This window comes from Onychostoma macrolepis, chromosome 08 (assembly GCF_012432095.1).
Source record: "Onychostoma macrolepis isolate SWU-2019 chromosome 08, ASM1243209v1, whole genome shotgun sequence".
Classification (NCBI taxonomy): Eukaryota; Metazoa; Chordata; class Actinopteri; order Cypriniformes; family Cyprinidae; genus Onychostoma; species Onychostoma macrolepis.
In genome coordinates, this window is record NC_081162.1 from 6,285,115 (window position 1) to 6,300,433 (window position 15,319).

Here is a 15,319-nt window from a genome sequence, read left to right on the forward strand (position 1 = left end):
ACACACACACACACACACACAGGTGAATATGATATCATCCTCTTGGCTCAGTTAGCATTAGAGATAGACACATATCTGCTGACGCTGATGTTCTTGTGTGGTAAATGGTTGTTATAAAGCATATGCGTATCTTTTTTGTGTCAAAACACTTTCCAGTGTTATGTACAGAGACAAATATAACTACCAGCCATTTGCAGTATGATTTCCTAAAATGATAAATACAGTGGAGATTACAAAACATTGTTTGAGCAGCCCAACGCTGACACTGACAAGTGTAGGGTGAGACTAAATGAGGTGAATCTTATTAACACTGTCAAGAAATGGCATGGTTATACTTCAAATCAATGGCCACGTACACACTGCAGCTGAATTCGGTTGTCAGTTCACCTACTCCTTAATCATGTTCTGTACACACATAATTCACTAAAATACGGAAGTGACAACCGCATTCGAAAACCGCATTAACTCCCGAAAAATACAGGTAGTGACAACTGCATTTGCAGAAATTCTACGCAGTGTGTACGGTACTGAACTGAACAACTAGTTGTTAATGACGTATATAAACATGCATCAGAAATGTGTCTTCATCTGTATGTGAGATGCAAGAAAATAACAGTAAAAGAAGTCTTAACCTTAACACATTTCGAGCCCTGCGGTAAAGTGTCAGTGTTGCCAGATCTTCACAGTAAAAAAAACAAAAAACAAACAAGGACAAGGACAAGCACAAAAAACACTAAAACACCCAAATGCTTGATGTTTTATAACACCAAAAAAAATCATATCTCTCATATCCGCAAAAGACCACTTTATTAACTCCATAAGGTGCTTAGCTTTATGAGCCTAGACCAAACAACATGCCTAAAAGCGCTTGTGAATATGAGGACATGGCAACACTGCAAGACAGTGCTCTCTAAAGCAGCCTCCCGAGCATCAACAAAACAAAGCACGTCTATCAGCGGTAGTTTAGTTAAAATTGACGTGCAAAAAGAGTCTTTAGCCAAAAAATGGCACATAACAAATGGCTAAATTCTTATTCACTCCCGCAAGATGCCAAAAATGTTGCTACGGTTACAAATGCGAGAGTGACAGCAGTTCCATACACATGTGGAACGATCATTTACGGGGCTCAACTCCCGCATTTACATTTACATTTACATTTATGCATTTAGCAGACGCTTTTATCCAAAGCGACTTACATTGCATTCAAGTTACAGTTTTTACATTTGATCAGCTCTTGCTTTCCCTGGGAATCGAACCCACGATCTTGGCGTTGCTAGCGCCATGCTCTACTATTTGAGCTACAGGAAAGCATTTAAATCCGGTTGTCACTCCTGAAACTTGCAGTTTGTGCATGGCCAATGAGAAATAATCTGCATGAAGAAAATGAAGCCTGTTTCAAAGCCTTAGTGATCTACTGTAAATTGAGAAAATATAATTCTGATTAGTATAATGTGAATGTTTATTAAATTATTACTATACTGCATATTAAACAGTAAAGTACATCTGTAAATAGTAATTTAGTATGTTTTTAGTATTTGTTTTTAATGCAATTTTTTTTAGTGCATCTCTGTGGCAGAATTACAGCGCCACATACTGGTCTGGCATGCATACTACATTGTTTTGCGTCGGTTTCGTGTGCAGATATTTCTTGAGACGAGAAAAAAAAAAAAAATAGGGAAAACTCTGGCTTCGTGTGGATGTAGCCTGAGAGTAACATATTTTTTATTTTTATTCTTAAGCCTCATTGGCCTGTTCAACCAATAGCAAAAGCTAGGAAGCAGCATTATTCATTATATCGTTGATATACTATTATAGTTTTTGTTAATATTTAAAATGCAATTTTTTTTATATATATTCTCTTATGTTTTCTTTTAAATTTTTGAAGTTTCAGTAATTTTGATGTTTTTCAAAAAATTTAAAATTGTTTTAAGTTTTGCTTTTAACTTCAGTTTATTTAGTTTCAGTTATATTAGTACTTCAACTTAAACTAAACGGTAAGAAATGTTGCCTTGGCAATTAACGGAAATAAAATTCACTTTGTTAAAATTTTATTTTATTTCAGTTAATATTTTATTTCAGTTTTAGTTCACCATAACTGATAGGAAGTGTTTGAAAAACCTGTATAAAAAGAGGTTTTATGTAACAGGCATAAAGATTATAGCATATTATAACAAAAATGTTATACTATAAAACATCATATATTACTTGAAATAATAAATTATTATTATTATACTAATAATAATTGTTGTGTGACTACATTATGCATTCGGTTACACGACACTTGACTAGTGGTCGACCAATATATTTCCAAGGCCGAAATATCGTCCGATATTTGACATATATCTATATTTTTCAAGGTTTCACAAACCTTGCAGACTTAGTTGGATCCAGCTGAGATCTTATAAAGTGTGCATTTTATGCTGTATGATCGCGAGTCCTCTGCGTGACGGTTGGTTCATGCCAATAGAATGCTGACAGGAGGAGAGTTCATCTTCACTGGAGACGTGTGATCGACAAATTTTAAACAAACTTTTCACTGTGTGCTGTACGTAAAATGAGTGCTACCTTGGCTTTAGTCAAAAAAAAGAAAATTATTCCCAGTGCACACAAACTTCCCAGATTATGAAGTGACCTGCTGGTTACAGTGTTTAGTTCCTTTTTAATATATATATTATTATTATATTTTTTTTTTTTCTTTATTTGTGAAAAATACTGTAATAGGATTACAGAATCAAGAAGTTGTCATCTAAAGTACAAGTATGTTTATTTTACACATTTATCATTTTCAAATAATTTAAAATTTCTTAAATATTAATTAGAATAAATAAAAATGATATATATCAGCTTTATACCCTGCTCTCTAAGATATCCGCATCGGCTGTCAAAAAAACAATATCGGTTGACCACTACACTTTACAGATTTGGTGGAATCTGTAAAATAGACAGAAAAAAAGTTTGAACTATGTAGTAATTAATACACTTAAAAAAAGTTTTTAAAATCTGTTTATTGTAATCCTTCAGAAAAATGTGCTTGGTCTCTGGAGACAAAATTGTGAATTTCACCAAAATATGTTAATACAACAGGGTTGCAAACTCATCATAGGTGAAAACGATGCAACCCTTGGGAAGAAAAATTCAACTATACTTTTAAATATTTTTTAAAAAACCTCTACTTCAGATGTCTCAGGCCACATGCAAGTTTGCATTCCTGTATTTCAATGGCAAAATAAATTATTCACTGTGTGGTGTGTGGTGTGTGTATGAAGTGTATGTGTGTTTGCGCACCTTGTGTGTCCTGCTGTAGGCATACAGGTGGGCCAGACGATAGAGACTCTTGTAGTGTTGCGGGAAGCGACTCAGACACAGGAAGAGAGACCTCACACACACATCCACTAGTGTTTTCCTCTGCTCTCTCTGCCCCGGCGGCAGACACTTAGGCAGCTCTATCACCTCGAGCGGAGGAGGTGGCTCTGGCCTGCGCTTGCCCTCACTGGAGGTGCTGGTCTGGGGGTGGGATCTGTGTGGTTGGGCGGTGTGCAGCGGATGAGGTGGAACTTGGGTCGGGGTGTCTGTTGTAGGAGTTTTGGGGACAAAGGCCTCAGGGGACGTGATGGATAAGGTGGTGTCCGAAGACTCTTGTGTGACTGAAGATTCTTGAGAGAGTGTGGCGGAGCTGATATCTATGTTCTTGTCCTCCAAGGGGCCTGTGGGATTTCAAGAGGGCAGAGGTGACCACAAGCTGCAGATATTGATTGTAAAAAGCAGCAGAATAGGAGAAGATAATCTACTGAGTTTTGTGCTCTTGGCAAGACAGGTATTGGCTGAATTTCATGAAAACTGGCAAGTTTTGCGAGACATGGTCGGCGCCAATGGCTTCAGGGTCAGCCCGCCGACATGTAGCATCATTGCGATTCGGGCGTCCCGAGTCCGAGTTCCGGCTTGCAGACCTTTCCGGATCCCATCCCCTTCTCTCACCCACTTCGCTTCCTGTCAAAACTATACTGTCCTATCTAAATAAAGGCATAAAATGTTTAAAAAAATAAAAGTTTTGCCAGACATGTCCTAAGAAATTATAGCTAGGAAAATCCTAAGAAATTATATATATATCTATATATCTATCTCAGGGCTCGCAAAATTTCAAAATCCCCTTCGGGCAGGTACTCTTCAGATTTTGGTAGCCCGAAAATTAATTTAACTAGCCCGAATTAAAAAATTACTATTTTATTTTATTATTATTATTATTATTTTTTTTAAATATAGAAAATCGGATAGGAGTTTAAATGTCAATCAAAAATATTTCCAATACACAAATATCAACAAATATGAAGGAAGGAATTTTATTTCACTATTTACAGGGTATCTGCAGAATTTAAAAAAATATATTTAAGGCAATTTATGACCCATTTTAAGAGCTGCACAAGTGAAATGAACACAGAATGAGCGGGGTTGTACAATGTCTATGGTAACATACAGTTTTGAGCCATAAAATTACATGATTTACAGTTCAGATACAGGTTTTCACAAAAACAAAAATCCTATACAACAGTGTTTCAGGCTATACACTGTTTTTATGAAAAGGGATCAATCAAACATATAAATTATTATGTTAATTTAAAACGTATAAATATTACTGTCTTAATTGTTTAGATTTTTAGAAGGCACATCAACTTCTTTCTCACTTACAACTCTATGTGTTTGCTGCGTAAAAACATGAGTTGATATTTGCATTGATCTGACCATAAACAGCAAGAAAGTCTTATTGGAAATGCAAATTCATTCTCTGCCACGAGGTGGCGCTTCAGGAGTGCTGAAATACTGCGGTTTCCCCGGAAACGCTGTACACAAAGCAGCTCTGCCCTCATAAACGCTGCTTTATCAGGAATTATGCCATGGTCTGTCTGAATACTCGATTCTGATTGGCTGGCAGGTGTTGATTAAATTCGTTGAACTGCACCGGTAGTTCCAGGTCAGTTTAACCACGTTCTATATTAATGCGCTTCCTATAAACATTGGTAACCATAGTAACATACAGTTACAGTTAAATAGTAATACAGACGAAAATAACTGTCATTTTTATCGTTCCGGTCAAATATTGCAGCGCAAATATTATTAACATCTTTTAATATGTGAATGCTGGCAAATGACCATGGCATAAACGGGATAATCAACGGCTAGCTGCGCATTAAACGATTTGAATGCACTTCACTTCTGCGCGTCGGGTGGTTCTTCGCCTCCACGTCGTGCATTCAAATCGTTTAATGCGCAGCTAGCCGTTGATTATCCCTTACTTATAGGTAAAATGAAATTAAAATGCCAATGACACATTTCTGAGGACAGTCGGTTACCTTCAGATACATTCACATAAAGACATCCGCGCCGTGTTTTGACTTGAAATGTGCAGCGCTCATATTTATTCAATGACATCATTGCCTTTTGAAGTTTAATCCAGCCGTATCGCGACTCTTGTCTTTCCGTCCCCAATTGTAAAACCTCTTGAAATTATAATTAAGACATTTCTTATACCATTTAACGTATTTAAAACTTTTTATGGCCTTAATTTTGATAACTCACTTTCAGAGTTTTTAAGGACCCACGGGAGATCTGTATTTAAGGAGCCCGTCGGGCAGGCAGTGATACATTTTGGTAGCCCGACTGGAAAACACAATAGCCCTGGGACATCGGGCTAGCGATTTTGCGAGCCCTGTATATATATATATATATATATATATATATATAAATATAATTATACACAGTGGTGGCCAAAATGATTAGAACACTAGTATTTTCAGCAGCTAAAAATTGGTTTTAAGTTGGTTATTTCTATTTTTTGCTGTAGTGTGTCAGTTGGAAATATCCAAACATTCATTTTGCCATTAACTGAACTGTGCACAGAAAAATAAGGGTCTAAAATTTTACCTTTTTGGGTACAACAGCTTGTCCCTGGAGCAGTACCCTTACAAGGACATATTTGTACCTTTTTTACCCCTAATAGGTACATATTAGTACCTTAAGGGTATGTATTACTACTCTAAGGCAGTGTTTCCCAACCACTGTGCCGCGCGGCAGGTTGTCGGGTGTGCCGTGGAAAATTATCTAAAACTTCCATATCTCTATTATATTTTGTTATTATTATTTTAAATCAGTGCTATTGGTCATCGTTATGTCTGTTTTTCAAAAGAGCTTGTGACTAAACCTCGTAACGCCATTGGATCCTCAAATTGTTAGTCAAACCTCATAACTCCACCCCGCCACCATTCACAATGAAGCGCCGCGTAGTTTGAAGACAGACATCTACTTCTTCACAATGCAAGGGTAAATAACTGATGTTTGAATAAGAGCAGCGTTTCCTTTACTCAAGAAATGCTGTCTATAAAGGCTAATGTTTTTGTATGTTTAAAGAGCAGTCTGTCTTAGCATATGCTGTCTAGTTGTAGCCAATACACTTTTGTACGTTTTAAATATCCTGTGCATAGCGGTTCGTCTTTTATATCATGAGATTTTGGTCAAATGTATTTAACAACAAGAGAAACTGAGTGCCCATATAGCTACAATAAACTTTAAAACTGCAAACTAATGAAAACGTGATGCTCATATGTGGCCGTTCTTCCCCCTTTCTATATACATTATATATATATATATATATATATTACAATGCTTAGTGGTGTGCCGTGGGATTTTTTACATATCAAAACTGTGCCGCGGCAGAAAAAAGGTTGGGAAACACTGCTCTAAGGTACTAATATGTACCTATTGGGGTAAAAAAGGTACAGATATGTCCTTGTAAGGGTACTGCTCCAGGGACAAGTTGTTGTACCCAAAAAGGTACAATTTTAAACCCTTATTTTTCTGTGTGTGGCAACGTCTCAAAGATGCTTCAAGAAACCTACCTGCAAAGCTACAGTACTGTTAAAAGCTTTAGGCACTTGTGTAAGAATGCTGTAAAATAAGGACGCTGTCAAAAAATGTAATAAATAGATTTTCTTTATCAATTAACTTCTATCAACTAAATTAAATCAACATTTGGAGTGACCATCCTTTGTGTTTAAAGCAGCTTTTGCCCTCGGTGCACTTGTGCATAGTTTTTCAGGAGCTTTGCAGGTAGGTTTCTGGAAGCATCTTGGAGACGTTGCCACAGTTCTTCTGGATTTAGTCTGTCTCAGTTTGTTCTGTTTCTTCATGTCATTCCAGACAGACTGGATGATGATCAGATCAGATCTCTGTGTGGAGCACTGGCTGTTGTCAGACTGCTTGTGCAAACTAAAATCTCACTGCATTATTACAATTAATTGCAAAATGAATGTTTGGAAATGTAAACTGATATTTCCTACTGACACACTACAGCAAAAGATAGAAATAACTGACTTAAAACCATTTTTTAGCTGCTGAAAATACTAGTGTTCTGGTCATTTTGGTCACCACTAATTTTTTGAAATTGCGACATTTTGAAGACAACTAAGATCATTTTACACTAATTTATTTTTAGCATTAATCAAAAATGTAACAAAAATCTGTACAAACACTTATTTACTACTGTAGATAAGTTTGAGGTTGGTGAGGTTTTTTTGGGGTTTTTTTAGTCTCTTATGCTCACCCTACCCGAATTTATTTGATTCAAAATACAAAAAAAAAAAAAAAAAAAATGTACATTACAAAAACCTGTTTTCTCTTTGAATATATTTTAAAATGTAATTCATTCCTGTGAATTTTCAGCAATATTACTCCAGTCTTCACAGCATCCTTTAGTTCAATATATTTGTGGAAACAGTGATATATTTTTCTCTGATGCAGCAGAAAAAGAAAGTTCAGAAGTTCAAAATAAAAGCATTTATTTGAAATTTAAATCTTTTAACATTATAAATGTCCTTATTATCACTTTTAATTGATTTAATGTGTCCCTGCAGATAAAAACAACAAAAAGAAAGAAAATATTTTTTAAAAAAGGTACAAAATCGTACTGACCATGTAAAATACTAAATGTTAAATATTAATACTAAATGCTACATATTAAATAAATTTTCCACAGTGTAATGAGACTTTGCATTATGTACGTGTTTAGAAGAACTGGGATCAGTACCTGCGTCCTCTATTGTGGCCGGTTTCTCTTTTCCAGTGGCATTTGATTCTTCCGGAAAAATACTACACTTCCCAGGATCGACCTTGTGGCTGCTGTCCTGTGAGCTGGTGGCGTCCATGAAGACATCCTGCAAGGAGCTGGAGTCTGACAAGCCAGCAACGCTGTCCTGACTTTGCTCTGATTTAGGGGAAAAAAAATATACCACAAAATTACACTCATTCAACAAGACCTTCCTCCTCTGTCCTTTGTAAATATTCATATAATTAAAAAGACCCTTTATTCAGATTGTTTCAGATTCACCCAAATTGCACAATCCGCAAATCAACAGAGATCCCAAGATGAATTGTGCAAAAATCCTCCAATGAACACAAGGCTGGAAACATTTGCTGGATTGACAGATTTACAAATGGCAGCTATACCTGAAGAGCAGGCAGGCTTATGTTGGGACAAGGTTTCGGATTTTAAAAGAGAACAGGAAATTAGGATTCTGCACCTGAGAGCATTTACTATAATTCAAATTAAAGGAATAGTAATAGAGTGCTGAAAGAACGAGTCCTAAAACCCAGAAACCAGTTGAATGGGTAATTGGATTTTTTGAATAGGTTTTTGGTTAAATGCCTGAAATAAGCTCTGTGTTTAACACAAGCCCAAGAAACGTCCATGTTTTTTTTCTGGACATGAAATGCATCAGTAATATCCCACTTGTTATTTTTTTTAAAGATATTACATGTCTTTTAAAACAATTGGTTTTCTTCAACATTAAATCAAACAGGTAAACTCATTTATTGCTTCAGTCTACTTTTACTGCCTTGTTCTGTTTATAATGGCGATCTTGCAAACTATTTTAACTCAAAATTTCCAACTTGCAGATTTGAACTCTTTCCCCACCATTGATAGAATTTTCCATCATTTATGAGATGACACTTCCCCGCCATTTACCAAATTTTCCAGGTTTCTGTTTTTTCACTACTATATGGTAGGAAGCGGTTTTACACATCTTCTAAAAAAAATACTGAATCTCTGTATCAAAACAAGGTAAAGAAGCAGCAGAAATAGGTGATCACATATGTAAGCTGATGCGTATGTAAAATAGCGTGATCTTCAAGCATTAAACAGCACATAAATCAACACTGGCTAATGCTACAGAAAACATCCCAGGAAATGGTTTAAGTCTGTGCAAGTGAAGCGATCAACTCCTTCCATGTTCTGATTTTGGTTCTGAATCTGATCCGGATGTAGTCTTTGACAAAAATGCCATTTTCTTAGCTTTGCTGGTGAGGAAAGAGTTAAATGAATATTTAAAAGCATTTGGAAGCTAACTTTAATTTTTAACTTCTGGCAATTGTATTTAGGCCTTAAAGTTCTTTAAAAAGCTTATTTTCTGCAATAATCCAAAAGCACAATTCCTAAATTGAAAAATCTTATTTGGCTTTTGTGGAAAGAACCAGGGTGATGCTAACTTTTGGGTACATCAATGCAGCATTCAATTGAACATGAAAATTCTGTCATTATTTACTCACCCTCACACTCATCCAAACCCATATGCTCTTAACTTTCTACTGCTGAATACAAAATGTTGTTGTAATGTTTTGCTTCTACCTGCTTAAAATTCAAAGAGGACAAACACGGTCAAAAGTAGTCTATGACTTACATTCCAAGTCTTCTGATGCAATTAATGTGCAGAAAAGACTTTAAAAAGTGATAAGTTGACTTAACTTAAAAAAATTGAGGAAACCCGTTGGCTTAAAATTTTTAAGTAAATTATAATTAAAAAAATTAAGTTAAGTGAATTGGAAAGTTCACTTAATTTTTTTAAAAAGAATTACTTAATCATTTTAAAGGCAACAGGTTTCCTCAATTTTTTAAAGTTAACTTTTTAACTTTTCACTTCACTTATTACAGTCATGAGGAAACCCGTTGCCTTAAAATTAAGTAAATAATAATTTTAAAAAATAAGTTAAGTGAATTGTAAAGTTCACAACTTTTTTTAAAAATTATTATTTACTTAATTTTAAAGCAACGGGTTTCCTCAATTTTTTTAATTTAAGTCAACTTATCACTTTTCACAGTGTAGTTATTCACTGTTAATATTTCCTTTCACAGTAATTCTCATATTTCATTTGTACTTTTGCTTATTCAAACAGCTGCATCGGCTATCTCATTTAAGTCATAAAGGTTTGGAGGGAAATTAAGGTGAGTAATTAATGAAAGAAGAACTATTCTTTAACAGGTACAGTGGTTTTGATCCAGGTCAGAGGTTACAGGGCAAGACCACAGGGTGCACATTTCAATGCCGTGTTGAACCAGCCTGCTCCTGAGGTAGAGCAAAGCGCTTGAAAATGTTGTGCTTCTCAGCAAGCCCAGAAAAGAAAGTTAATGTAATTCCTCTTGTGCTGCCCGCAAACAAGCAGAAAAAAAGCCCCTGAGCATGCTGGGAGTGTCAGCATTTGGCACAGAGGGTAGAAATTCATTAGCACACACCATCACCTCCATGACACAACAGAGCGCGGTGGCAACACCCCCCTCCCCTCCTCCACAGAACGCCAACCCACCCGCACACTCAGCGTGAAGGGGAAAAATGGCGCTGTGTCAGCGCAAAATTGCAGCCTCCTGCAGAGCGCATTAGCAGCTTTAGGCCAACACTGCCAGGAGGCCCATTAGTTGGTCTGCTAAAGTTTTCAACAGGAGCTCAAGAGCATGTTAAAGACACAATGAAGGTCTAGACGGGACCTGGTTATGCGCTGGACAGGAAAAAATTACAGGCATTTCAGTGCAGAAAAGATTGATCTGATTGAGGGGGGAAATCACCAATAGAGTAAGAGTGTTGTCATATTAATTGCACAGAAGAAAGGGACATTTGTTTTGAAAAGGACAAGTGTTACTGCATAATAATCTGATGTGACCCACAGTAAATATTAGAATGGTGTTGGAGTCACTTTCCTCAAAAGCAGAGCACGCAACCAAACTACAGTTCTAATATACAGTTATAGATACTGAGAGAATCAGAAAAATGACCGATGATAGAGCTCAACAGTCACTTAACTAAAAAAATTGCTTACTGTTGGTCAACACAGCAAATCTGCATGATCTTGTTGAACCTGTTGCAAAATCTGCGTGGGGAAATCATTTACCATCATACAAAATTCTCATTCACATGGATTCCTATTGAAATGACTGGATTTTGCCACTGAAGTTTCCACATTTCCACATTTCCAACAACCCTAAAACATCACATTATGCAATGCTTAATGCAACAAACAGGTAAAACACCTGTAAAAGACCTATTGAGATTTTAAACAATGAAGAAGTGCTAATTAAAGTTACTGTTTCAGTGAAATATTTCATGCCAAATATATTTTTGCCAAAAATGAAAATTATTATTTTTTTGGCCATTTTGGATGAGTATGTTTTTGGTTGCTGAAATTTTGGTGCTTCACTAGTATCAATTGACCCTTCGCTGGGAGTTTGACTGACAGGCAATCTGATCAATCATAACACTGCATCTGCCATTTTGTCCAACAAACAAACCAGACAGGAGAGTAGTTTTATGTCAGTGGATTTGAACTTGAATAATACTGTGTATTAACATCTTTCCATGGTTGAAACAAGATACCTTCTGATGTTCATTCATGTTTATTTCATGCTATAACTAGTAAAGAGGCCTGCTCAAGTGCTGTGTGAACTGAGGCCCTACAGCGATCTGTCACGACACATTAAAGAGCCACAAAACTGTATTTATTGATTGGATTTCTTAAAAAAAAAAAAAAAAAAGACAAAATTTGAAAGCTGAGACTTTGTTTCATACCTAAAGTAACCTGCTCTGTCTTGTCTGTCAGCATGTTGTCAGTTTCCGCAATGCATTTTTCACTGCGTGAGAACATAATGTGAACGTGACAGCGGCATGGCATGTCGGATGTAGCCACAGTAACTAAGGGGGGCGGGTCTTTGCGAAGGGTCAATTGTTTCAAATAAACCCACCCGCTTAAACCGCTTTCAATCTCTTTCAGTCAAAGTGGACGGTTTAAGTTGGTCAGAATAAATTGCAAAATAAACCAGACAGTTGATAGTCTTATAGCGAAGTACTTTTGATGCTTCTAATAAAATGTGTCAATGGGGTTTATCCCTAAGCTGTCTGGTTAGCTTGAAGGCTTAAAATTCTGTATTAGACAATTTCCTGAATTTCCAAAAGGGAAAATGGAAACCAGGCCCTCTGTAAAACTTAATGTATAGTCACTGTTGAGCCCTATGGTGCTCAGGGTGCTAGACCATTGGAGTTCGTTGGGAAACTAAAGCCCTGCTTTTGAGGAATGATAGGCGAGCCAGCAGTTTTGTGCTATCGGTTGTGCGAGGAAGGACGTCTGTACCATACACAAATCCTGGCCGCAAAGCAGAGAGACACAGGCAGTAGTCATGGTCATGTGAGAAGTCAGCTGTAGAGAAAATTCAGTTTAGAACATGTTTCATAATCTGGAAAGTCATTCAGTTGTATATTTTGGGTATCACTGTAGCATAAATAGAGGAGATCTTTCATTTTCTGTTGTGATGAGAAATGGGCAGCTTTTAGAGGTTATTAGAGTGAATCTCACAAAAACCTATTTGTCTGTGTCCTATTTCACCATGTTTTGGGAGGAAATTGTGCTTGTGTTGAAAATGATGCCTCAAAGCAAAAATGGGCATCATCTTCTTCATTCAGAATATCTTTACTTTTGATTTTGAGGTGAAACAAGACCTGCATGTGTTTTTGTGACATTCACCCATTAAGGCACCGATATACTTCAAGCAAAATCCAAGACTGAAGTGGTGTGACAGAATTTCGAAATAAATTAAGTCAAAGTGAATTTCATTTTGAGTTCAGTTTGGGAGATCAGGAGCTCTGCCTTCACTGACATGCAGATCTCCAATTACTGTCTATTTTGTTACTGAAAGGAAAACACGCAGCACATATTTACATATTCATCTAAACGAAAGAACAAAAAAGAACTTGACTGAGTATATCGGTGCCTTTAAAATCAACAATTATACAATAAGAGAGTGAATCCATCAAGTCTAGAATTCTTGTAATCAGATGATAAGAAGCTAAACTCATCCACACACCAACATTTGCAGAAAAAGCAGTTGAAATTTCCCACTGTCTTTACTGAACCACATTATTCAGAACAACCCACAAGAACAATCTCCCTTGCACATGTGAGCCACAGCAGACACGTTGGTCAGATGTCAGTTTGCACACAGAGCAGTGCAGAGTGCATTGTGGGAAGTCTTTGTTGAATCAGGGTGCTGACCCATCATGCATCCATTAAGAAGCAGCAGGTGGGAAGCAGGTCAGAGGCAGGCAGAGAGGGAGCAGGCAGGAGGCAGCAGGGAGACAGGGAGACTAAAGCAGGCCATGGGAACGACTGAGGAATATGGGCAACATGTCACAATGTTCACCTTTATTAAAAAAACAAAAAAACAATTCAAATCTGCAGCAAGCCGTTGTGAAGGTTTCAGTGAGGCAATGAGATGAAGCCAGCCACAAAAAAATTAATTAAAGAAATACAACATGAAAACAATCAGAACTGCACTACATATTAATAATATATTATTTTATGGGATATATTATTTACAGATAACTGGATAAATTCAAATAATTATCAATACAGAAAGAGTAAATAACAGCCAATAAAAAACAGCACACCTCTTAGGGGTCACTCAAACATGAAGTGTGTTCTTGCACTGTTTTCGCTTTTCAGCAACTTACGTCAAGAGTGCTCAAAAAATTTGTAATTAATTAATTAAATTAAATAAAAGCATCCATTACAATTGCATTCCATTAGCAAGCTATATACTGCTCTTCACAGATAACTGGGAAAATAAAAATGATTATTGATACAGAGAGAGTAAACAGTAGAGGTCGACCGATTCATCAGTTTTGCCGATTAATCGGCACCGATAGTTGATTGCCACAACTATCGGTTATCGACAAAAATCCATGCCGACAGTTTTCCGGTTTGCAACCGTTGCTGGAATGGCTGAGAAGGGTCCGCTGGCATTATACAGTACGAGAGCGGCCTCTAGAGACGGAAATCACTGACAGCACGTGTTGTTTATTTTGACACGTGACACTGCGCGCTGCACAGAGCGGGAAACTCCAGACGTGCATTTAAATACAGCCGACAGAAAAGCCTGCCGCGGAACAGAACGCCATTCACATAGTTTTCTATTAAATTACATTATATTTGTCCCAAATCGTTGTGAATGTATATAATGACTTCACCCTAGGCTATAAATTATGTATTGTGCATTTTTCAGCAAAACGTTTGTCTTTCTGTGGCTCTAATAAAGTCTGTATGCTTCTTATAGAGAGCTGTAATAGATCGCGCGTTCTCTTTCCATTTGCTCTATTTTTTTAAACACCGAACTTCAAACTCATTTATGCCACATTGTTCATTCTTGAAGCAAACTTATGTCCGTTTGTTGATTTAAATAAATTGTTTTAGACCGCCACTTGATTTGAACGCAAAGCTCTGGTGTGTGTGTGTGTGTGTGTGTGATACCTCTGAGTTCTCCTAGACGCAGTGCTGCGCGACTAACCTTTTTTTTTTTTTGATTAGATAATTATCAAGTGTTAAAAAATAGAAGCAAATAAAGTGTGTGAGTACACATACAATATCCATATGCATGTAATTTTAATGCTATGGCCTTGTGTAGATATTTAAACATGGCCATCTTTAAGCATGACTGTTGAAATTAAATGGTAACATTTAACAATAAAAGTCCATTCGTAGCATTAATGAAAACTGTAGAAGTATTGTTCCTTGTTAGAGTGTTTTCATTTCAACATTCACTATTAGCTACTAATAGGCTATATTTTTACATTTTAAAGTTTCTTCTTTTAACATTAGCAAATTATGAAATAACTTTAATGATCAATATAGTAAATAATATTAATATTTTTATTCATTTACAAAGTATGGTTCAGTACTGTTGCTGCTTTTTTTTTTTTTTTTTTAAATAGTAAAGCACTAGCTCTCCTTCAGTATCCATTTTGAAAACTATCGGTTGATTAATCGGTATCGGCCAGTGTGGTCCAACCTAGCTATCGGTATCGGTCGACCTCTAGTAAACAGCCTATAAATTAAATAAAAAACAAACACAAAAAACAACACACCTCTTAGGGGTCACTCACACATGAAGTGCGTTCTTGCACTGTTTTGCTGTTTTTCAGCATCTTACGTCATGAGTGCTCAAGTTAAAAATTAATCC

At 36.5% G+C, this 15,319-nt stretch overlaps 1 protein-coding gene across 7 annotated transcripts in view; it reads right to left on the reverse strand.

The window, feature by feature from the left end:
- Positions 1 to 15,319, reverse strand: part of cabin1 (calcineurin binding protein 1) — a 115,896-nt gene that overhangs the window by 48,064 nt on the left and 52,513 nt on the right. For 4 of the 7 annotated variants that reach the window (XM_058785875.1, XM_058785873.1, XM_058785872.1 and 1 more), the window contains 3 exons: positions 12,439 to 12,504; positions 8,075 to 8,251; positions 3,286 to 3,704 (listed from right to left, as the gene is read on the reverse strand). In XM_058785875.1, the coding sequence (XP_058641858.1) occupies positions 3,286 to 3,704; positions 8,075 to 8,251; positions 12,439 to 12,504 (662 nt within the window). The remainder of the gene's footprint in view (positions 1 to 3,285; positions 3,705 to 8,074; positions 8,252 to 12,438; positions 12,505 to 15,319) is intronic. The other 3 variants (XM_058785876.1, XM_058785878.1, XM_058785874.1) reach the window with 1 other exon arrangement.